Genomic DNA, 23,605 nt, shown 5'->3' with positions numbered 1-23,605 from the left:
CAACAAATGAGCGCGTCCTTCAACTCACGACGCATTTCAAAACAGTTCAGGTAAAGGTCCACCAAACAGAGCAAACAGAAAATAATAAATTATGCTTCTGCTGTTGTGTGCACTCCAATATGGAGTACTGCTGTATAATTCATTAAAGTTTACTTTTTCACTACTGATATTTATGGATAATACAAAAATGTAACATTTAAAACACACTCTAAGTTCAAATTCTATTTACAGACAAATACAGTGGGGCTCATCTGTTTCCTAAAACTCTGTTAACCACGCAGAAAAGCTCAGAATGCCAGCGTCTTAATGTCCATATTAGGATGGACGCACGTGACACTCCGCAATTCAGAAGAAATTCACTACCTCAGCGCACCTTTTTTTGGGGTTCCACTCACAGAAGCACTGAAAACTCCAAAATGGTACGTAACCTCAAGAGAACAGCTCCACGACCATGTAGGGGCAGTATAAATGTTAGTCCGTCACTAATTTAATTGTGCGTCGACAAATAAAGGCAAATTTGTTTATAATTAATACATTATATCATAATATATAATATTTGAAAGTCGTTTCCATCATCCATCGCGCTCCAGCTCTTCCGTTGATCGCCGACTACGAGAATCTGCAAGAGCAAGTCACCAAATGTTAGAAGAATTCGCACGCGGCTGCAATTCCATATTTTTGTTTGCAATTAAAAGCAAATTAATTAAGCTTCGTAACAGCTGCTTACGTGTTTGTCCGGGTGCGGAACGCGCCTCAGGAGACGCCGTGCGCCTTGAACAACCCATCTGCAAAAGAATCTGAAACTGCGCACATTCCAGTAAACAATAATTTCACAATTCTCAACAGGAAAAGGAAAAGCTTGAAGGACGCTCGTTACTATCTGAAAACATTAAATTTCAATTTTCATCGCAAATGCGGCATCAAAATGTTCAGTAAGGCTTTCCCTCAAGAAAAAGTTACTCCTTGCTCTGACGTCCCCATCAGCAAAACTCTTTCTCAGTTTCCTACCTGTGAGAATCAATTGCCACATCCAGCTGTTACTCTTGGCTCGGCCCCCATAAGACGGCAGGCACAGTCAAAAGTTCTGCTGCAAACTGCGACGAACCTAAGGCTTCAACGACGCGCTCCCTGGCAAGGAGATTGCGGGATACACATTTGTCCCTTGGAATTTCCTGAGCTCTTCTTTGATGGCTGCTATAAGCGGTATCGCTGGATCCGACGGAGGAAGCTGGCCATCAGAGAGTACGAGCGTTCTGTCGACGGTTATTTCTACGGGACCTGGCAGCTGTGGACGGTGAAAGGGGCCAGCACTGAGGGGTCTGGGCAGAGTTCCCGAAGTCCCCGAATGTGGAGAAGGAGCGCAGGTTCCCCAAGCCCCACGGGGTCTGGACTCGCCGGCCGCCGCGGTGGCCGGACGACGGGGGCCCGTCGTCCTTGGCCGAGGAATGGCTTCAGAAGGACCCAACGGAGGCTCGCACACTGGCCTGCGGGGACAAGGGCAAGGCAAATACAAAGCCACGTGAGCAATATTATCCTCGAGTGCCAACGTACATAAACAAATAAGACACAAATTCATGGGCCTACCACCAACATACACAGAGCACTTCACAACACTGTGCTAATAGCCCTCGTTATTCCCATTCTATTACAATGAGATAGAAAGACACAAATGAGCACAGTTCAATTCCTAGATCAAACTGTACAGTCCAAAAATAGTTATCCATATTCGACTTCAATGACGATATCCCCGAGCCGAAACATAATCGAGAGACTGAAGGAAGGAGTCGCATGTTTTCAGCACAAACGATACATGAGGAAGGAGTTCCAAGCGTCCGGTATCTGTGACACCGAGCTCGATTCAAATCCCCACTAGACACAGCGAGAAATAAATTATCCCTTAATATCTTCAGATTCCGTAACTCAGTTAACGGTTATCCACGACACTACATGAGTGCACGCACCTGACAATCGCAGAATGGACTCTGTGCAGAGTTGGCGGACTGCCGCCGTCCTCTTCGGCCCCGGGACTCCCGCTCTGACTTCCAAACAAGCTGAATGTGTCATCCAGTAACTCGTGAAAACGTCGCCTCATCCGCCCAACATTGCTTCCCGTTGTGTCATCCCGCGTGGTTTCCAGAACCAGGTCTTCCACAGTTTCATCCAGAATACCTAATCACAGTGTCCGTCACATACAAAATGAGCAGGACCGAAGAAGCCGACTTTCAAAATGTGACGAAGTGCAAGTCGCTGGGAACGATAGCAACAAATCATGATTGAATTAAGAGCACACTCAATTCAATGAGAATATGTTTGGTGAACAGATGAGCCACGAGAATCATATTCCCCACATTTTAATGTAACTCCGCCTGCAGCATAAAAGTCAGTGCTTTTTACGTAATTCACCATTTTCAAGAGACGTTCTAAAGTTACAGAAACAAATGATCCACTCTCTTGGTACAAACGCAACGCTGAGGCCATAAAACTCAAGGGAAATTTGAAGTTAAGACCAGAACTGCATTGAACTACGATCATGAGCTAGGCTTTGGAGTTGAATTTACTTACCATGATGCTGTTGGTAGCACTGGACCCTGTGACAGTGCAAGTCCCACACTACAGGACCAATCACTCCAGGATCTTCTCCTTCCACGCTGCCGTGTCTCGTGAGCCGCCGCGCAGGCTCCGCGATTATGCCCCCTCCCTCCAAGTCCAGGTGTCTCACATTTACAGGTTCCAGAACCCTTGCAAGAGGTTCTGGTATGTTGGCACCTCTTCAAAGGACAAAGTTCAAACTCAGAGTCTCCTCAGCGAGCAAAACACTCGTACCGGCAAAAACAGCGACACCACGCACACAGAATATCTGCCGTGACATGCGTTTAAGTGAGGATACACGAAGCACGCAATAGGAAATCTTATCTAATAAACAGTCAAATGTGCACTGAAAATGTTACCAACTTCAAGAAAATATGACGCAATATTCTACCTTGGAAAAGCTTTGATTGAAGGCATGGAGAGGAACGAGTTCGGACTGACCGTCGTCCCGACCTTAGGCTTGACAGGAGGCGAGTCCCTGACGGGCAATTCGTCATCTGGCTTCAGCTCTCTTCTGTCACATTCCTTTCTCTGCGTGGACGCATGTGAAGGATACTGCAAAGCAAACAGTAATGCCAACTAACAGGAACTAAATCATAACAAATACATTCATTAATGAGTACAATAAAACACACGTCACTAGCACGTGTTTAAATAGTGTCGCGCGTGAAATCCACACTGCATGCATCTCTTGTACACGGATCTTACGCAATCCAAAAGAGGAAGTTGCGGCTTTCATTCTGCGGACACATCAGTCCAACTCAACCCCTACTTGTTACTTTTTCTAAGATTTTAATGTAAATGTTTTGCACGTAGTATTTATTTCGCTTCTCATACGGTGCAGTCTGAAGTAACGCCATCATAATTCAGGGTTGCAAAATATTTCACGAAACATGCCTCGTACTCATCTCTGCAGCATACTTCAGCGTTAAACAGTACATAAAAATTTAACATATGTCAGCAACTTTGGTGAAAGAACAGAGAATCTTTACAAACTACATCACATGTGAAAAATGGAAGGAACACAGAGCAGCATACGCCAATAATCACAACCAGCGTCTCTTCCGTGGATATTCTTGGACTGCACTCACTTCCTTCTCTTCGTTACAGCCATTCCCTTGCCTTCGCCTCACTAAGGACGTCTCCGAAGACTCTCCGCTACTGAGACTCGTATGCGATCCCTTGAATTTCTGATCTGTTATGATGTCGGCATCTCTGAATGTGACGGTGGCCGATGAGGCTACAGGCACAAAGCTCGGTGATGTCTTGGAACCACGGGAACCAGATGTACTCTGACCCTTTAACACGGACATACACGTCTTAAGGTACGCGCCGTAAATATGTTCTTGGTATATTTATTACCCTCTCTCGGCTTCTCTGACTAGTGCTCTCTATTTCAGGCCTCCAAAAATTTCTAATGGTTGCAGTCGCATTCAAGATGTTTTCTGAACTTTGATCTCTGTTACACGGACTGCTGTAAAGTACTCTGCTTGATGAGAATGGTTCTAGACAACAAGCACCGCCTCCATACAAACACAAAGTTAGACATCACGTAAACTTTAGTTTTAATCCTCTGTAATAAAAAGACATGAGAATATTTTGACAGAAAACCCCTTATCCTATCCATGTAAAACACAAAAGTCTCATATTACAGAATTTTCTCTTCTCGCGCAGAAAATCGCACTACCTTGAAATCAACGTCATCCTCATAACCAAGGTTAGTTGTTCCTCCCTCACGCCGAGTGCCACCGCTCTGCCTGCCACCCGCCAGGACTCGTCTCTTGCCGCGTTTCCTCTTGCCGAGACCAAGGGCAAGCAGCGCTATCAGAAGAAGCAGCAAGCAGACGGCCGCAATGGCTGCCCCGACCAGAAGCCACGTGTCTCTGGAACGACCCTGCTTCCAGCCTCTGTCCAGTGGGAATGGACTCTTCAAGTATGCTGCATATGAACACAACTATTAGAACCAAGTCACTTCAGCCTGAAGATGGAGGCAGCATGTTCGTACAAAAAATTGGTAAACACCTGCACAACAACTCAGAAGACCATAATCAACATCACAGCTGAGATAGCTTCAAATCTCAGTTACTAAAACCAAGTCAAAGAATTAAAATGAATAAAAAATGGGGAATAGCTCCACATATTCTCGCTGTAGTAAATTGTACTGTAGTGTAAGCCCACTGCACATGCACCCTGAAACAGCAACATTTCCTCTTGACGTCTTAAAATGTTTTATAACAAATGAGAAACCTGTCAAACACCCAGTTAACAGTCCACAGTAATCAAAACAAGTATAAGCTCAAAAATAATTTTCCAAAACATTAAAACTTTTTTACAAATTCTTAAAAACAGTAAACATAAAATCTTCATGTATTACCCAGACTTCTCACTCACTAATCTGTACAATTTTGTTTAATTTGTCTGTGTCCAGTTTCTCCTTCAAACGGCACAGTTGTAATGCGACGCAGAGGACCGAGCTCCCCCACAATCCATCCAGGAGGATCTCCTCTTCAAAAAGTCTGAGGCTTATACGCGTCACCGCTCGGTCATTTGACGCAAATCCCCAATTTAAATGCCATATTCTCTAGGCATAAATTGGACCACTGTAAGACCAGAGTTTCGGCTTAATTCAGCAAAGTTTTGTTGACATTTCTACACGCAGACACCAGGTGAAACGCTGTTACAAGTTAGTGTACGAGACTCATCTCTTCACTGACTGAAACAACTGTAGATGAATAGAGGAACTAACAATTACTGATAAGCGTAGTTCCTCGTTGGACAAATCGGTGACACGCCCTAGCATTGTCACTGGAGGTTCCAAATGACGTCAACACACAACCACTGGGTGGGCACCGCATCTTCAACATCCTGTTTTCCTTAATTGTACTTCACGTTCCAATTAAGGGACGGGAGAAAGAGAGCCGAGTACGTCGGATTCTCCTCCCATTAAACAAACGTGTACTTGTAGCGTATTATTCTACCATGTTTAATGACAAAGTCCGGCTTAGTTACAAAGGGAAACAAATGACATGCACCAAAGTCAACATTCCACTCTGTATTATCTGGTGCGGTCAGCACGGGAGAGGAAGAGGACTGCAGCGGAGTACGAATCGCTGACGCTCAACAAAATCCAAGCTGAAGTTTCAGACACAGCAACTGGGTCCTGCTTATGCAGCACAACAAACTCTCGGAGATGTGGACAAATGTAAACTTTACATAAATGACCAGAAATTAATTTCCTTACATCTTATGCAACTATTATCCACCAAATTTCTTATCAATGAACTTGATAAGTTTGTTCGCAGATTTATGCCAATATTTTGTATTTCAGCATCTGTAAGCTGATGAGTAGTAAAAACAAAATTTCTGTCAAATGTTCATTGGTCTTGCTACAATCATATCCTTGACAAACTTACAAACAGCTATAACGAAATACGCGACACTCACGTTCTGCCTTCGTGACAACTGGATACCCAAGTTCTGCAGTGACCTCCGTGTTGGACACCAGTTTCATGTCTTCTGCCGCAGCGACCGCTAGAACGGGCTTTCCTGCGACATGCACCGTGTACAGCAACTCCAGTTCATCCGTATTTTTCGATGTCTTGTTGTGGACACACACGGTCACGCGTTCGGGGATCCGGCGATCATGTGCCCGGCGCGTTCTAAACTGAGCTGCAGCCGTGGCATTATTGATCCCCAAATGATGTTCCTGTTGCCTGTAACATTACAAGAACAGGAATCAGGATTTCTCTGGGGGTGTGTAATAAAAAGATCTATTTAACAAACCATTACAAAGAAAAACTGCCTATTATTTGCGGATGACAGAGCAATTATTTCAAATCATCATCATCGTCATTGGCTCTACAGCCGTGTGGGCCCTGGGCTTCTTCAAAAGCTTCTTCCATTCTTCCCCATTCACAGACAATCTGTTTGCCAGTCCGAGGTGAATGAGGGTATCCGGCAGTTGCTTTCTAGCTCCACGCCCAACCCCAACCTGGAGGACCAGACCTACATATTTACAGCCCCCGGAGGTAGGGTGCCCCAGATATACCCCCAGGCACTGGGTAGCTCAGGGGTGCCAGTCCCCATACACACTGATGGGGGTCCCTGAGGGGAATTATTTCAAATAGAAAATATGAAATTTGAATAAAGAAAACACAAGTTTGCAAAATTGTTACTGGTAAATTGGTAATTTTCAAACACATGTAAAATATTGGAATTCATATTTGCCATCTGTCGGACTAAGAGGTCCTCACAAGCAGAAGAACATGAGCGTTGTCCCAGCCTTGCTGTAAATAAATTTGGAAAAGCTGATGACATAATTACGCAGCGAAGAAGCCAACCTGTTAAACGCAAGCTTATACAGCTGAGCCAGCACGGTTTCCAGCCTGGACGTACGAGGCTCTGGGACAGAACGGTCCAGCCTGAGCACAGTTAAGAGCCAGAATCGTTGATCTGGTGCCACAACGCTGGCATTCCTGTTTGGTCCGGGCGGTATTACTGTCGGTGTTGGCGTAATGAAGGTTGGCGTTGGCTGAATTGAACCAGACGGACTCACGTGGGGGGTACATAATCCTGCTGAACATGATGGGGCCTGAGGAGAGTATTCTTTTATAAATGTTGTATAAATAGGGGTTGGGTATACTGTGGTAAGGATAACTGTAGTGTGGACAATAGTTATGGTTTGCCAAGTAGCGTGACCATCTCCTGCACTTCCAGAACCTCCATCCTGTTGACCATCTCCAGAACCTGACCACAGAAAATCCTCAACGCTGTAGGACCGTCTCAGTGGCCAATCATCCTCCACGTAAATATCTGAGGAAAAGACACAAAGAATCATTACAAATTCCAAATGTTATAGAAAAAGTGTAGCAATAAAAACTGCTCACAGATTGTAATTAAGACTTCATCCAAGGTCTGTAATTTTACAACTGCTTTTATAAAGAGCCCTACAGGATAAGATATCTTATGCTGATATGAGTTTTCTCAGCCCCTACTCTCTGAATGAATCGTTCTTGACACATTTTCATACCTTATTTCATGCCACACAGTTACAGCACTGAATAAAACATGAAAAAGTGTCATGCGCACTACCCTGTCCAACGTATAATTAAATAAAGCAACTTGGCTGATACAGTTTCTCAGAGTGATTTAACCTCTTTTAACAAACTCTTGGATAGTTTCATAGACCTAATTAACTTCGTTGACCGCGACAGCCTCAACAAAAGCAGTTCCAAAGGTCAACACAGAGGAATACATAACCACACTTTGCTGCACAAGCAAAATTTTGCACACCCAGTCAAAGGACGGGTAGTTTATTCTGATTATGTTGGTTGTGTGAAAAACGCCATCGTTTTATAGCTCCCCCCCCCCCTTTCAAAGGGGTGCATCGATCGTTTACCAGCGAGAAGGCCTTCAAGGAGCACAGACATTATTCTTCATGCAGCAAGAGGCATGCCCTCATGAGTGCAGTGTTTTGCAAGCAGAGCGAGAAACGATTTGCCTTTTCTGGCAGCTCGACAAGTCTGCGCAAGTCAAGTCAGACTTTCTGGCATGTTGTGCCTTGCTGTCTGCTAGAAAATGAATTTTCAGATGAGCTTGCTGCCTACATCACAAACTAACGACGCACCTCCCTGAAGACAGTCGTCTTGAAACTGATATCACATCACCTCACCCTTCTTCGTTGAAAGAAAGGAACGCCATAGGCTACGCTTCGAGACAAAATTTGTCAAAAAGAACGCATCACGTCAAGCCGAAAGTGGCCAGGGTCAATGACCCCAGAAAACTGGAACACAATCAACTGTAGTCAGGAACGAGTTGACGGAAATCCATTGCCCACAATTTCGTTAACACGTCAGTGCAAACACATGATTCCACTTTGACATGAACATCCCCGAAAGTAAAATTGTCAAACGTGAGAGAGGACACACGCCTTCCCAATTCTGTCAGAACAGATCAATGAACCTCTGCGAATCACGTGATAACTCGTGACGTCACAGCCTGGCACGTCGTGAGGTCACTTCCGGGAGGGAGCGATCTGTCAACAAACAACCGAATTTAATTTTATGCTTTTTGTGACGCAGTTTTGCAGTCAGCTAAAGACATAATCCCTTGAACGGGGCTGCAGTCTCAGAAAATGGAACATATTTAATGGGCAGGTCGTGTTATAAATATCAAGATTCTATTAACACAGACACAAACTGCCTGCGATCTTACAACAAACAGTATGACTTTCTAGCAAACATATCTGACATGTTTATCATGTCAAATTCAACACGCAGGCTCCGGATGAACTGTGCCCTGAAAATATCTGAGCAACGAATGAAGTTTAACTTCGTGTCTGTGTTATCTCACACACACAGCGCCTCTGGAGTGATTTCAGTAGGCCTACCGTCAAATACAATCCTAAAAAAGTTAAGACTATCCATTAAATGTCATCTTCCACCTACACCATCGAATTCAACAGACTTTACTAAATCTAGTCGCTCTTGGCAACCTGACGGAACTGGTCAATAAATCCACCGTCTTCTACTACAGAACCCGTGGTTCACTGCCATGTTCAAAATAACCCACCATCGGACCGTTTCAGGGGACACTAAAATTCACACCTAATTTTCTTAACGTCCTTCTTAATATTATCCTCCCATCTAAACCTAGGTCCCCGACTGATCCCCTCCCCCATGCGTGCTACACGTCTCGCTTCCCTAGACTCAGTAAAGAGTAGCTAATTATGAAATTCCCCATTATGCTAATTTCTCAATGACCCGGTGTTTATGCAGGAGACAGACGGAAAGACAACTAATGCCAACCATCAAGCATTCCCGTCGATGTCATCTGAAGCTGTTCTAAACTCATTTGGGCCAGACTAGGCATATGGGGGGGGGGGGGGGAAGAGGTCTGTGCGTGGTGGCGACGACTGTGTCCGTCGATCTAACTCCACGCACGTCGTGTCGGTCCGCGACTGGTACCCAAATCACAGCAGTACGTCTCCGAGAAATCGCGGCAGGACTCTGGGTTCATTACTAATTCAAAGTTAATTCGTTTCGTAGTTTCAATCGGTAACGTGGGTTCGAATGGATGGCCATCCTCTTTTTCGTGTGTGGGGGTACAGATGGATCGAGTCGAACCGAGTACGAAATGCATACGCCGTTGATTAAAAGACAATGTAAAACAGGAACAGGGCCTAAACTTTCGGTTCGAAACTGAGACACTGACAGACAGACTCACCAATTGATGAACATTTCCGTAGTTTCGAATCGAGTGGAATTCCCCACCTGAAAATTACTCAGAAGTACGGGGTTCCGACCCCACGTACCACTGGTGAACTGAGAACCAACCATCAAGTTTCTCTGTACAGACAAAACAAACGGAGTACGCGCTGTTCAAAGAACAGTACTGCTCCAATGTTGGTACTGCTGCACATCTGAGATGACTCACGCTGGGTCCTGTTGTCTGTCGTCATACACCGGAACCTCGCGAGTGACCAGTTTGATTAGATCCATACCACGAAGCAGGGCGGCCAATTGATCAACAGAGTTAACATTATTTATAAACATAAACTAATGAGAGATAGAAGTTTACTCATAAAAAACATCGATTAAATGGTTGTTGTAACTCCACACGTTGCACGTTCTGTTGCTGGAAAGCAAAGCCACTAATAGCATACAATATAAAGAATCTTCGATTCTACAACGTAGCATACCGACACGTCACCCTTCAGATACTTGATATTTATTAATTATCATTCACACACTGTTACCACTTTCTAGATGTTTATCGAACTACACGTTTTGGTCGCATGTTGCCATCTTCAGGTTCGATGTGTCTACGTGCTCATCAATACTCGATACTGATAAAACACCATCATGCCGCCCCATCTAACTGGGCCCCAAAAGTTTTAAACATTTCAGAAGTTTTATTGCTTAAAATAAACTATACTGTTGAAAAAATTAAAAAAAAAATTTCAAACTAAACTATAAATGGAAGCAACTCTTGGTTTTTAATACGAGGACAATGACCACTTACTCATAGCACCTGAAGATGGCTGCAAGCGGCCGAAACATGTAGTTCTATAAACACTCTAAAAGTTGCAAGCAGTGTGTGTGAAAGTGACAGTTAACACAAAATAACCTTACCACGCTGCCACACTAGGAAGACACGTGCACTAGCAAAGGTCAAATATTCTGTCAAAGCCACTCACTACCTCATATTAGGTTCCCTGCTTTTCTTCCGCCATTGCTCAAACATGTCCATTTGTAAATACTTTTTCATAAAACACCATAGTAGTCCCTATTTGAACATCGAATGAGACAGAATCACAATTTAAACCACTCCAGCTTCAGGCCGTACTGCAAACAACTTTAACTACAAACCAGCGCAATTACATGAAAATAGAACAGGTTTTAAAAATGTGAACAGCTCACCTTTCTTGTCTGGAATGGCGACAATGGAAGGAACACGATAACAGTACGAAAACAGCAGACCTATAATAACAGCTGCAAACGATGCAGTAGCCATATTACTGATGCCCGCGCGCTATCAACCCATTCACTGATATGACAATCCATCTAGCGGCAATGTTCCCAAATAATTTCTCATCGATTACTTGACTGAAGTCGCCAACCCCTACGGGCAAACTTGCAAAGAAAACTGCGGTGTTCTTTCTTCATCGATAGTTGCTATGGTAACGCAAAGAATTAACACGAATATGACGTTTATCACCCCCACGTTGCTATTTTGTTCGAATACAAGGAACTTGAAGGTTCCCACACACGCACTACTGCGCTGTACGCAATACGAACACTTGATGTTGCCTGCCTTATTTCCGGTTCAATGCTCCAGTGCCTCCGTAATGAAATTCACCATTCACATCGTAGAATATCCCCTCTGAAATGCCAATTTCGTTTCACCATCGTTCAAAACATACACCAAACAAACTGGTTGGATTCTATCTCCCTCCTAGACAACCACTCTTTGAGCACTTCTACGACAGTACAATTGCTATTTTAAGTGCTTCAGCCTTACGGGTCATAGTGATTTTTTGAGTCAATTATGATTCGCATAACGAACATAATATTCTGATGTTGTAGCACCTGCGACCCACGTAACATTTTAAGGTGGCCTCTCATATGATTCGGAAATCAGCCAATGCTGGAAGGGAAACAATGTTCTGATCTTGAGGTGAACAGTGATATATACACTTCTCTCTTAATATGCTAGTCACAACAGTTAATAAGTTTTCGTTACCAAATTGTAAAGCACACACAACTTGACATGATTATGCTAGAAGCATAAATACATTAATAATATTTGGACGTACTGACACTGCAATTGTTCAAATTCCATTAGTTATTAAATGCAAAGATTTCAGATGCAACATTTTAAAAAACAAGCAGTGATATTGTACTTAAATATACAAACCACAACTACTATGGAAAAAATAACTTACGCACTTTAATTATACTTTATTATACAAACATCTTAAAAATCAATTTCTTTTCATCAAAAACAGTGTAACATAACATAGAAGTGTGCCAACACTAATAAAATTCAAATATAAAACAATTACCTTTTATTTGAACAGAAGATATTTTGAATGGTCGAACAGTACTTGTAGCAGAAGGTGGAAGGTTTGTGCAAAAATAAATTTGTTTAAAATTAACACGGCCAGAATTCATTCACCGAGGCATTCTGCTTTACGAACTTTGCGTACAATTCTGACTGAGAAGAAGCAGCGGCCTTCTAGCACCGCATCTGCAGACAGATTTTCACATCAGTAAGATGATCATCATTACCTTTATTGCTATATAATTTCAGTCAATAATATGGGACATTTTTGTGCAGCAGAATAATATTAAATTCATGCAATTATTACTCACGTTCGTTGCGTTCAGGTCAAAATATGTTTCTTGATCAAATAAATGATAATTCTGAATTACTGTGGTACAATGTATGCTGAATCATTCTCATTCCATTATTCTGAATAATGTGTTTGAATTTTAGCCTACTCCTTCCTGCAAGGAATCAAGAATTCAATAAATTAATTAATAAGCTGTTTTCTTTTGAAGTATGAACACAATTTCTTTACGTCACACCCATTCATCCATAAAATAAGCCGTGTCGAGTGTCTAATGAAAGCGATTGTACAAGGGTTGGAAGAAAAACAGTGACATCACCATATGCGCACAGAATGCGGAACATGAACACGCGCGTCAGAAAACCGAGGCTGTCGTAAAATACCCTGACATCCTGAATCAGTCACTGTTGCATATGAACAGAGGACAGCTGAGGTGGTATATGCCATGTAACATTACACATTCTGAAATACGTCCTTTGGACGTGCAACATCACATCGAGGTTCATCCCCCACCACCTCTTGAAGGAAGAGAAGTGGCAGTGTTTTGCACGTCTTAATGGTAGGAGACGCATCACAGCAGGGATGAAACATGGGCAGTGTAATGAACTAAAATTCCAATGGTGCTAGTCGCAGTCTCCCAGGAACCAAGGAATGTCAATGTACAGCACTACCGCAACATCCTCGATCATCGACTGAACACAATGCAAATGTAATTTTGCACACTCCACAAATATTAGACGACGCGTAAACCTACGTGGCGATCGGGACCACGGACCCACTGGCATGGCAGCAAAATCTTTTATCGGATATCAAGAAATCCAGTCAATTGCTGGCGTCTGTCACCTTCCGCAAGCATGGGAACACATTAAAGGATTAGACAGAAGTTCTCTTAGGCACCAACTGCTCACACGCCACATGCAGCGCCAATATTTTCTTTCGACCCTCAAGTACGTCCATCACATTATATAGGACTACCGTGCATGTGATGGGATATGTTTCGTATGAATCTGAATATGCATACAGGATCAGAACTGAAATGAGCGTCGTAATGACGTTCAATATTCAAATAAGCAAGTGACACAAAAATAATACTGACCTGTATCCTTCACACCAGCAAGTCAGGACAAATAAACATTCAAATTTGAAGTAATGAATGGTCAAAATGAAATCAGACGGACATGTAAAATGCCTTCAGTCCATTTGTAGAAATTTTCTTGTACTTGAAACAGTAAGAATCTTAAAAAAATGCTGATGCAGAACTGTGAACATATTTACAGCAAAATCTAAGAAAAGGAACTTCACAAACACATCAGGAGAACCACCCACAGCACAGACTTTCTTCACTCGAGCATCAAAGATATGCATGCGGCTACATGTCAGCATCGACGTCTGCTTCTTATTCAATTTAAAAGCATTATTTATACATCAATGTTTACGAAGCAAACACTCACACCTTTTTAGTATCAGTTACAGTCATCCTTTCACTCCTCACGGCTGGTCTCTTACGCAGAAATTAAGAACTGCACGCACACAACACAGCACTTCAAGTGCGCCGTACTTCACTAATCACCAAAAAAAAAATGCTACAGACCATCAGTGTCTTTACAAACACAACACTAAATAACAGCATTTATGTGACTCCACACTCATATAAAAAAGATTCAACACTGTTTTCCTGGAGGTAAAATCCTACTGAGCTTCTGACGCCACCACAGATAAAGGGTCGCAGATCATATCTGGCAAGGCTGTGCCTCCACTCTGAAACAGAAAATCTTTTCTTGGTGGGGGGAAAAAAGTAGTTCACTGTATTGGACATGCACGTCTCTTCACTTAAATTCATGAAGTCACCAGGAATAACAACGGAAATGCACCTCAAGATCATGTTGATTACAACTTTAAAGACAAGCATTAAAAAAACTGGCAATGAATGTGTTCCTCGTACAAAGTGCATAGGATGAAGACAATGAATGAACGCACTTCAAAATCTACTTTCTGTGTTTTTATGAAATTAAATACAGAACTTGCAAAGTAAATTTCAGTCTGCTCCATACCAGTTCAACATAACCTCTAATTTACATTTACCCGCAATCTAACTTTTATCACGTTTTATTAAAACAACCCAACACATAAAACACGGACCCCCTTAAAATCAACATTATTTGAAACATTTTTCAGTATTCTGCACTAGCAGCTTCTCAAGAACAAGTGTGCACCGTGACGTTAGTCAGTGATGTTGAAATATAGTGATTTAAAATGATCTTCCTGAGTTGTTTCAGATCTGTCAGGATGCTCGTAATGAAACGTATTTTTCTGCAGTAATAAAGATGGAGGCAGAATGTTCCTCCAGAATGTGTGCATTTATCTTAAGTCCACGTGGCGTCACGACCCTGACGACCGACGTCGACACCTTCGAGCCTCCAACCTCCTAAACATGTATTTTAAAAAGTGCGTAAAATAAATGGGAAAGTGGCTACTGCATCACATGCCTGAATGTGACACAAGTACCGTAGGACAGAAAACATTGCTGAATATCTCACCTCGATAACGAGCGCAGAGCCGATGTTGTCCGTGTCAACCTGCGAGCTGGTAGACGTAACAGGAATATTTAGTCCGCTTCTTACATTGAGACTGTTGTGATGGTGGAGACTAATATAAACATTACACGAGCAATGATTTTTAAAAGTATTCCTACAACTTACTAATATTACATACATAAATGTCCTTTCCACTGCTTCAATTCACAATTCATTTAATGTGTTCTTTGAAATGCCATCAATAAACTGCATGTCACATCATAGAGACAGAACGGTGTTTCTTACAAGTGACGCTTCTTGCCTACAAACTATTATCAAGTTCACGACAATGCCTAGACAGAAAAATTAATATTAGAGATAACAGCGTTCACAAATGGGATCTAGTAGAAATTGAAGTCTTTTAAAAAAAACATTTCTTGAAATAAATAAGCAATAAAAATGCTGATTGCCAGCTGCACCTTTCTGGTTAGAATCCGATTCCTATCCATCCCAGTTTATATTTTATTCCCGTGTCCCTGAAAGCCCTTGATGGTGCCTCAGCTACAATAAATAATATTTATTGCCTTGCCAAGTTCTTCCAAATTTTATCATTTAATATGGTGATATTTTTAGAAACAGAAGGTATTAAGAATGCTAAAAACAATTGAAGACACATATTTTTTCTCTCTCTTCACCCACAAAATAGGAACACCCAGTCTAAATTTTCTACTGTCAAACCTTTGTTAGGAAATAACAAACAGAAGTGCGAAGGCATACTATCAGTGAACACAATTAATATTTTCACTGTTTCAAACCCAAAAATAATTTTAGATGATTTTCTATATTGGAAAGAAATTCAAAATTGCCTTCACATTATAGTTTACCGGAGGTTGCGTACGCAGCTGTCAATTAGAGCCGGCACTTCTTTACAGAAGAAGCCCCAGAATTCAATTCTATCTCTATAGAGAACGTTCCTTAAAGCCAATCAAAACAACTGAACGGCGAGTTTACTCACGATTTTCGTTTCTTAACCGATCCAGAGTGAAATCTTCCACCTTCCCCTCTGATACGATTCATCGCATGACGATGTCGAGATTCATGAAGATATTTCTGAAAAGGGATAGTTTAATTGCAGGAAATTGTATGTTTGCTTTAAAACCAAATAAATTCACACGTGCGCATGCACAAACACTTGTCCCCTGATTCCTCATTGTCTCAGATTTCTCCAGACTTATTTATGAAGAATAATGACAAATATACTTACCGGTCTTTCTTTTGGTATCCTTCCCTCTGCTTCTAGTTTAGCACGGGCCTGTCTTCTCTTCAGTATCCGTCTGTACTGTTTTGCATTCACATACAGCGGTTCCTCTTCAAGAAATTCTGTTCCAGGAAGGGGAATTCTTTGGAATTGTGGGATACCGCCGGTACCAGGAACCATCTGTTAGCAAAGAAGAGTTTGAGTCTCACTCAGTAACAGACCGAAAATTCCAAAATAATGCAAGACGCTTGTCTTGACTCACCATGACAATGTTTCCACCACTGACGCCCATTGCTTGCGGCAATGCGCTGGTTGCAGTGGGACCGGCGACGGCAGCCTGAGGGGTACCTGTGGGCGCTCCGGTATTCGTGGCTGCGGTCGGATTTGCCCCGGCCAACTGAACCAGATTTCCATTCAAATTGATAACTGAAATAAAAGTTACAGATTACAGGGCAGACGTTATTTCACGGCTTTGAAGGTTTAGCGTCCTACTCGGGCTGCCTTCGATTCAGCATTCAATGTTACTGCTGTTGTTGTTGCTATCATGACTATTCGAAGCCAATATTTTTCAACTTTTAGAAGCAGAGACACATTTAAGATAAATTATATAATTTAAGATGCTATTCTAGGACAACTGAGGAAAACCACAAAAATCTGTCAGGATGGGGGCCAGTGACAGTTTCTTGTGAATACATCCCTGTTCCTTAAAATGTGAGGGAACATCTTGACTAGCTCCATGACTATTGGCTTCAAGAAGTTAGTGTTTTAACAAATACACAATTGACACCAGAAAAATGCAACTGTATCAAAGCCAGTGATCGGAGATACCTGTGGGCTGTGCTTGTTGAACTCCTCCATCTAGCTGCATGGGCTGGTATATGAATGTCTGTCCATCAGACGTCTGGATAATTTGTGCTTGCTGTGGCTGCTGGATCACTATCTGCTGTGCGCCACTACCCTAAAAGCGGAAGTTGTGACTCTTTACTACACAATCAAGTACTTTCTGTGGCCACAAAATACTAACAGGGCTCTGTGTGATGAATGGCTTTCTGACGACCATTTGGTGGATTCTCAACCTCACACTTTAAAAGATGTCTTAAACGTTTGTACTCGTAAACTACTTCCTCTTCTACCACTGTTGCTGTTTTATCTGGATTACTGGTCACAAACTGCTATTCCTCTTCAATCCCTTACCCAAATATAAATTTCCATTGAACTCTGACCTTGACTCAACTAAATTTAAGAGCCAATTGTCAAGCGTAGGTTCATCTTTAACCTCTCCATAGCCACTGGGGCCCTGCAGCATAAAAGGAAGAAAAAGATCCTTCGTCGAGTTTCTCGAGTGTGTTAAAAAAGGGGTCATATCTTCAAAATTCAAAGGAATTCAAGAGAATGTTAGAGTGCATTTGGTCTAAAATTATTAGTCTCCTGTGGGACTTCTCGATTCAACTGGCTGCAACAATTTAATTTGTAATAGGAGTAATGAGACATTTTAATCACTGCATTCTTCAGTTTCCTGTTAATATATCTGCTGTAGCATTTTTGTATTTTCATAAATTTAAATCCATTCACTGCATTTTTAATTATTGTGCACCGTGTAAGTAAAAATGTAATGTGCTATGAATTACATTCTACACATTCAACCACTTGCACTCTCAGTACGAAATTCACCCAAAAGCTCGGGCTTAATTTTTTTAAACCGCATCTCAATCAACCTCAGTTTCTTTGTGAGTGACGGAAGGCAATTTTCACCCTGACCCAGATCTCAGATTCACTGTGCTGTAATGTACACGTTATGTTTCCACTGAAACACTGAAATTTATATTTATATTGCCAAAATGTTCAAGTTATTCAGAAATATCTGAAGAACTTACATGCTTATTCTTGTCAGACTTTCTCAACCTGCCCTGCTCCACTGCCGTCTTGAGGGATAAAATTTTGTGCAAAGAACAGGCCCTTTTAACTAGGAAAAACTAAAGACAAAGATATTCTGCTGAGCCCGTTCAAAAATGAAACTGCCTGTATCAGGCATAGGAAAATGATTAGGGTTCACTTATTTACATAAAGTACACTTCTAGAAATTATTTTGTAAGTTTTATGGCAAAAAGAACTGTCTGGAATCCAGAGTATATTCTGTTCCTGATGAGCAACGAACGTCAGAAAATCTGACTCTGACGAAAGCAGGAACCACGACTAACAAGGACTGCACTAACCTGCAAACTGGAGACTGGCACCACCTGAATCTGCTGAAGAGCCTGGCCGCTCTGCGTTGCAACTTGTATCGCCTGCGCCCCTTGTGGAACTGCATGAACCATTATCTGTTGTCCACTGTTATGGATCAACTGGCCAGCTTGATTGACTTGTAACACCTTAACAACGCGGGATGCAGTAAGAACGTGATGAATCATTACATTTTGGAATTATTTAATCACACAGTTTCAACAGCAGGAATGTTATGGCATAAAATGAAATGGAGAGATGTCGTGTAATGATACAAGGATTCTGAAGAAGGAGGGGATGGCTATTTGAAAGTAGTAACGTGGCATTCACTTGGAAAAACTGAAAGAAAACATGAAAACCTATCTGAATACTCTTTAACTAGGCTGGTATACGAAGTTCCTCGATATAAATAAAGTCTGAGGATTCCAGAGTAATGTGCACCGTGAAACTGGAACGCACATGATAAGAATTACTTTAGTTTACTGCAGCAAAAGCAGGCAGCTCAGCACAATTGGGACTTTATAACCTAAGCCGTAACCCGTACTAACGACATGCACTAAAGTTCCTTCTACCATGATATTTCTCAGATGTGACTGCAGCCTGCATATGCGCGTATTTATGGGATCCGTGCACAAATTACAAATGACTGTACTCGGTACAAGCTAAAGTGACCCACACATAAACATAATGTTGTAAACATAAAGGCCAGACAAAGGTGAAAGTCAGCTTTATGTGAAAGTTGATCTACAACAAGGAAAAGAAATACCGGTATCCACTAGATAGGATGCTGAGGGACTGACCCCTCTGCTGGTCTGAACATCATGGTACAGACAGCAATCCTGGCCCTAACTAACTAACTAACTAGATGGCTTACAGAACCCAATGGTTCATCACCGAACTCACCAATGCCCTCCACCGAACCCTGTCCTGGGCCAAAAAATCTGGTCTCCTTCGCATGAGATTATCCTCCCATCTACGTCTCCTCAGTGGTCCCTTCCCCTCAGGCTTCTCAACCTAATCTAACTGGTGCACACCTATTGCCCCATCCATACGTGCAACATGCCCCCGCCCATATCCTGGCCCTAATGGGAATCAAATTCCAGACACTTTATTAACTGAGTTGTGATGGCTCAAGAAACAAAGACTTCAGATTACTACAGAAAATTACATCTTTTAAAAATGCAGTGGCAATCCTGTAGATGAGGAAAACAAGGAATATGAATGGAGTTCAGTTCACACACCTCATTGAAGAGGTCACTGAATACTGAGATGGAAGTGGGAAGATGATATTAAAATGGTTGTTGGGCAAGGAGGTTATACTGAATTGGATCAGCACAGAGTCCTGCATGTTCACCTGAACTTGCTGGCCGCCCGCCCCAGCTGGAACAGCCTGCATCACTGTCACCTGGCCATCGCCAGCCAGTTGCTGCTCCATGGTGCACGTTCACACACTGTTATGGAAACATTAAAGTAACGTATCAACACGATGTCTGTGAGATCCATGGTGTTCAATTAAGCGTCATGCCATGAAGTTGTGCATGTATATATGCCTTTATTAATCAATACAATGATTTGAAAGGTGTACCCTTTACTGTACATTAAAATTTTAAAGGTCTTCTTTATCACAGGCACTGATGTCAGCAGGGTGACCAACGGAATTACAAAGGCATGCAAGGTCACTGCTGCTGGTTAGGTGAATTTCGTTTAGGTTATTTTATTACACGTTAGGTTACTGTGTATATTCAGGCATTGTATTTCACTTCCTAAGCTTGTCAACAACAAAATTACATGATTAATATAATCTAATATTGTTTGTTCTGTGGATATGTTTCTATAACTGTACTGTATTTCAAGGTACATTCTGATGTGATATGTTATACTTTACCTTGTTCCATATCCTGTTTACAAGGATCAACGAGATGATAATCTAACCTACATAGCCATCCAATTTTAATGCCATTTTGCATCAAGAAAACAAAGAGGCAACAATCACTGCACATTATACATTAAGTAGTATTTAAATCTAAATTCTACATTGAAAAAATGTTTCCTTCAAATTTATAATTAGGGAAAATTATTCCACAGTAAGGAAATATGAGGTCACAGCAGCAATCAGCAATCATTCTAAATTCATGAATTCAAGCCATGATTTCTTATGTAAAACATTATACATGTGCCGTATATAACTTCACTACTTGATTTAAAGCAGCAACATAGTATGAAATAATAATTTGAGTAAAGATAAGAAACATGCTTCTGATTTAACCTCACTTCTCAACTTACAGCAACACCATTGAACAGCTTATTCATCATTGCTGATAACGGAATGTGAAAATCCACTAGTGCACAAAAGCATTAGAATATTAATTAATTGTTGAAGAACAAACAATAAAGTTTCTTTGTTCCAGCATTATTATAATAATTATTATTAATCACTGATCAAGTACCGCTAGCCAAAAAAATCAGCCAAACAAAAAAGTCACAAAATTAAAAACTGTTTTAAAGTAGTGGAAGCAGTATGTGTACACGCACTATCTATTGTTTTCTTACTTTTAATACGGCTAGACTGGTAATTTAATCTGTGTCCTATACTCTGGGACACAAAGGACTTTTAACAACTTGACTAGCATTCATGCATGAAACGATACATCACGATTTATTAACACGCAACATTATTCCAGCCCAAATAAATTTTAGACACATTTTACTTTTACTACATGTGAAAAGTACTAAATATATGACCTACTTGAAAACTGTAAAATATGCCACCAAGTAACCGAAGAGATGAATCGTTGTAACAAACATGGCTTCCTTGTTATGTTTCTCATGATGCGGAAATCAATCTAGACTTCTCACGTGGATTTCTAATGAAAACAATCAAATTTTGCCGGCCTGCAGACGAATACATGATCACAGAAGTTCTTAGACAATTTGTGGACTTACATTGGATATTTTCGACAGCACTTTCCCAATGATTGGTCGGCAAATTGTACACCAATGGTCGGCGAATCACCAACCATACAACGGAAGGCCGAGCAGTACATTGGTGCTGTTGACTACCAAACTACCACTCCCTGGCGAGCTAGCGACGCGCCAAGGTGGTCGATGCTTTGTTGGCTAATCGTGATAATAGAACTGTTGTTAATATGGGCTAGAAATTTATGCCATAATGGCAACAATAATGCATTTATATAAAAATTACCAAATATACGTACTTTACCATATCCGAACTCCTCCATTAGATTGTCTGTATAAAGTATCAGGCGTCCTCTATTGCATCCCCTTATCAATGTTTGGAGTGCCCCAAGGGTGAAAAATCTCTTCACATGTTTGCAGTTAAAAGTATAAAACTACAATTTTATACGAAATTCTTTTAAGAGCGTTGTGATGACAATCTCAACTTCTGTAGTCTGGATAGTATTACGAAGCGCAGACCTGTTATTAGTTACGTATGTTGGCAGTCTGATGTACGTCACGTACAAGAAACATTGTAGAGGCCATGTGTATTGCAAGCACCCACGAGTAAGGTTACATTGTAAACCAAACAAAGCTACCCTCAAAGCATTTGAATTGTGAATAATAGAATTTTGTGTTCGTCTCATTTTGGGGGGCTATACGTATGTATAGCGTCGCCACTTCACTGAAAGAGAATTTATAGATTATTTCTGATCACCTCGCCATTAAGTTACAAAACAATATGCCAATACTGTTTCGGAATGAAAAGTCCCATTCCTTTGGGTTTAGGTCAAGAGGCAACAATAATAAAGAAAACGTGGCGTATGATCAGTTCATATATACGTTAACTTTAACAAGTTTTCTTTGGCGTATGCATGATTTAGAATCTCGGGGTCTCAAGTGTTCGTTTACTTGAGTATACACCAAGGGTCGTCCAAAATAGAATGCACAGCAAATTGAATTCTCACGCATCTGCATTCGTCTATAAATTGAAACGCAGCCCTCATTACAAGTTTTTCAGCTTTGGTGGAATTAATATAAGTTATTCTTTTGGCTTTGTTACGTACAGCTTGCGGAATAAAAGAAATGTGAATGCTGAAAATGCCCACCTGATCAAAGACAAGCATCCACCACAAGTTTGTAATCATACAGCTTGTTACTGTTTTAAATTGTAAACCTGCATATAGTCAACTATAAATCTAAACCGTTAAAAAATCCAATTACATAAAATTTGTTAGACGATACAGCATTCAACAATCTTCCTCCAACTACCAAGTTCACTTATAATAAAGTTTCATAAAGACCAGGAATTTAAACTTACAGAATAGGTCACAAATAATTCTGTGTGTGCACTGCGCTGTCTGGATTTTCTGTTACAAGTAGCTTCTTGTAACACACATTGCAACAAAACTAGTTTTACTGCAAACAATGTAAGAGGTTTTGTTATACTTACAGTCTCAAAGTCAGCTTTCAAGTGCTCGGATTAGTGATCAGCGAGTGACCGGAGCTGTTCCTAAGCAATGCATGAAATGCTTCATTTGGACTAAGATCCAAGTTATCAGTTTTAATGCCCTTCTGTTTTCCCCTACAAAAGAATACAGAATTATACCAACACTGACAACCTTACTCAATCAAAATCAGCAAAATAATCAGCTTCCTACAATATCCCCCATCGTTAATTTGTTTTAGTACTTAATTGAAAGCCTTGCAAAGGGGCAGTGGAACTGCAGAAAAAGCAAGACAAATATTCTGGTAAAGACGTTAACCAATACCAGAAATGTTGTTTTTCAAAAGTTTCCACAAACATTTCCAACACATCAAATTATTACTGGAAATCTCAAAAGATACCGACTTTAACATGAACTCAACGAGGAAGAAGTGACCACAGTAAATTTTAACACAAAACCTTGCATTTCGTCCAGAGACTCTGCCGTTAACAAAGATAAAAGAAACAACTGCCCACTTACGTATCAAAGAAAGATAAGATACTGCACAAAACCAACCTGAACAGCTGTAATTTGCCAGCTCCTTGAATATGAAGGGGAGAGCCAACAAATGACAAGGACAGCTCGTATGGCACAAGAACACTCTTTCCACAATGAAATGCGCCTTGTGCCTCGGTACAACAAACTGCAGCAGTCTTATTCATCACCGACAAACATACATGGAACATTTTCATTTAAAAGTTGTTTCTTGGCTCTACAACCCAGTGTGGGT

At 41.3% G+C, this 23,605-nt stretch overlaps 2 protein-coding genes across 11 annotated transcripts in view; both read right to left on the bottom strand.

The window, feature by feature from the left end:
- LOC110826468 (uncharacterized) overlaps window positions 1-12,281 on the bottom strand; it is a 33,385-nt gene extending 21,104 nt beyond the window's left edge. Inside the window, exons 1-12 of one of the 7 annotated variants that reach the window (XM_087346503.1) lie at window positions 12,155-12,281; window positions 11,010-11,736; window positions 6,930-7,401; window positions 6,034-6,302; window positions 4,277-4,527; window positions 3,681-3,887; window positions 2,981-3,144; window positions 2,563-2,768; window positions 1,962-2,169; window positions 1,009-1,484; window positions 728-880; window positions 102-619 (exon numbers count right to left, since the gene is read on the bottom strand). In XM_087346503.1, the coding sequence (XP_087202629.1) occupies window positions 1,106-1,484; window positions 1,962-2,169; window positions 2,563-2,768; window positions 2,981-3,144; window positions 3,681-3,887; window positions 4,277-4,527; window positions 6,034-6,302; window positions 6,930-7,401; window positions 11,010-11,103 (2,250 nt within the window). In that variant the 5' untranslated portion in view covers window positions 11,104-11,736; window positions 12,155-12,281 and the 3' untranslated portion in view covers window positions 102-619; window positions 728-880; window positions 1,009-1,105. Of the gene's footprint in view, window positions 1-101; window positions 620-727; window positions 1,485-1,961; window positions 2,170-2,562; window positions 2,769-2,980; window positions 3,145-3,680; window positions 3,888-4,276; window positions 4,528-6,033; window positions 6,303-6,929; window positions 7,402-7,987; window positions 8,174-11,009; window positions 11,737-12,154 lie in introns of those variants that run through there. The other 6 variants (XM_087346510.1, XM_087346508.1, XM_087346515.1 and 3 more) reach the window with 6 other exon arrangements.
- On the bottom strand, window positions 12,020-23,409 carry Nf-YA (nuclear factor Y-box A). Of its 4 annotated transcripts, none has more exons than XM_022087269.2 (9): window positions 21,377-23,409; window positions 19,788-19,884; window positions 18,427-18,582; window positions 17,042-17,171; window positions 16,476-16,639; window positions 16,220-16,393; window positions 15,971-16,065; window positions 14,980-15,088; window positions 12,020-14,200 (listed from the first exon to the last, which is right to left on the bottom strand). In XM_022087269.2, exons 2-9 carry the CDS (start codon window positions 19,866-19,868, stop codon window positions 14,132-14,134), a joined length of 978 nt encoding a protein of 325 aa, XP_021942961.1. In that variant the 5' UTR covers window positions 19,869-19,884; window positions 21,377-23,409; the 3' UTR covers window positions 12,020-14,131. The 4 variants fall into 4 exon arrangements, with proteins under 4 accessions (XP_021942961.1, XP_021942960.1, XP_021942963.1 ...); XM_022087268.1 differs by lacking the exon at window positions 21,377-23,409 and adding an exon at window positions 21,180-21,370; XM_022087271.2 differs by lacking the exon at window positions 21,377-23,409 and adding an exon at window positions 20,984-21,129.
- Window positions 23,410-23,605: the final 196 nt, after the last annotated feature.

Source organism: Zootermopsis nevadensis, unplaced genomic scaffold (assembly GCF_977971745.1).
Source record: "Zootermopsis nevadensis isolate Lab colony 2312 unplaced genomic scaffold, Znev_1.0 Znev_ptg000001l, whole genome shotgun sequence".
NCBI classification, from domain to species: Eukaryota; Metazoa; Arthropoda; class Insecta; order Blattodea; family Termopsidae; genus Zootermopsis; species Zootermopsis nevadensis.
This window is presented reverse-complemented; position numbering and strand designations above follow the sequence as displayed.

Coding starts and splice junctions, on each gene's coding strand:
- Nf-YA (XM_022087269.2), bottom strand. CDS start 19,868: ATGGAGCAGCAACTGGCTGGCGATGGCCAGGTGACAGTGATGCAGGCT. Junction 16,640..17,041: donor TCAACAAGCACAGCCCACAG/GTATCTCCGATC, acceptor CTTTTATTTCAG/TTATCAATTTGAATGGAAAT. Junction 16,066..16,219: donor GGATACCAAAAGAAAGACCG/GTAAGTATATTT, acceptor ATCCCTTTTCAG/AAATATCTTCATGAATCTCG.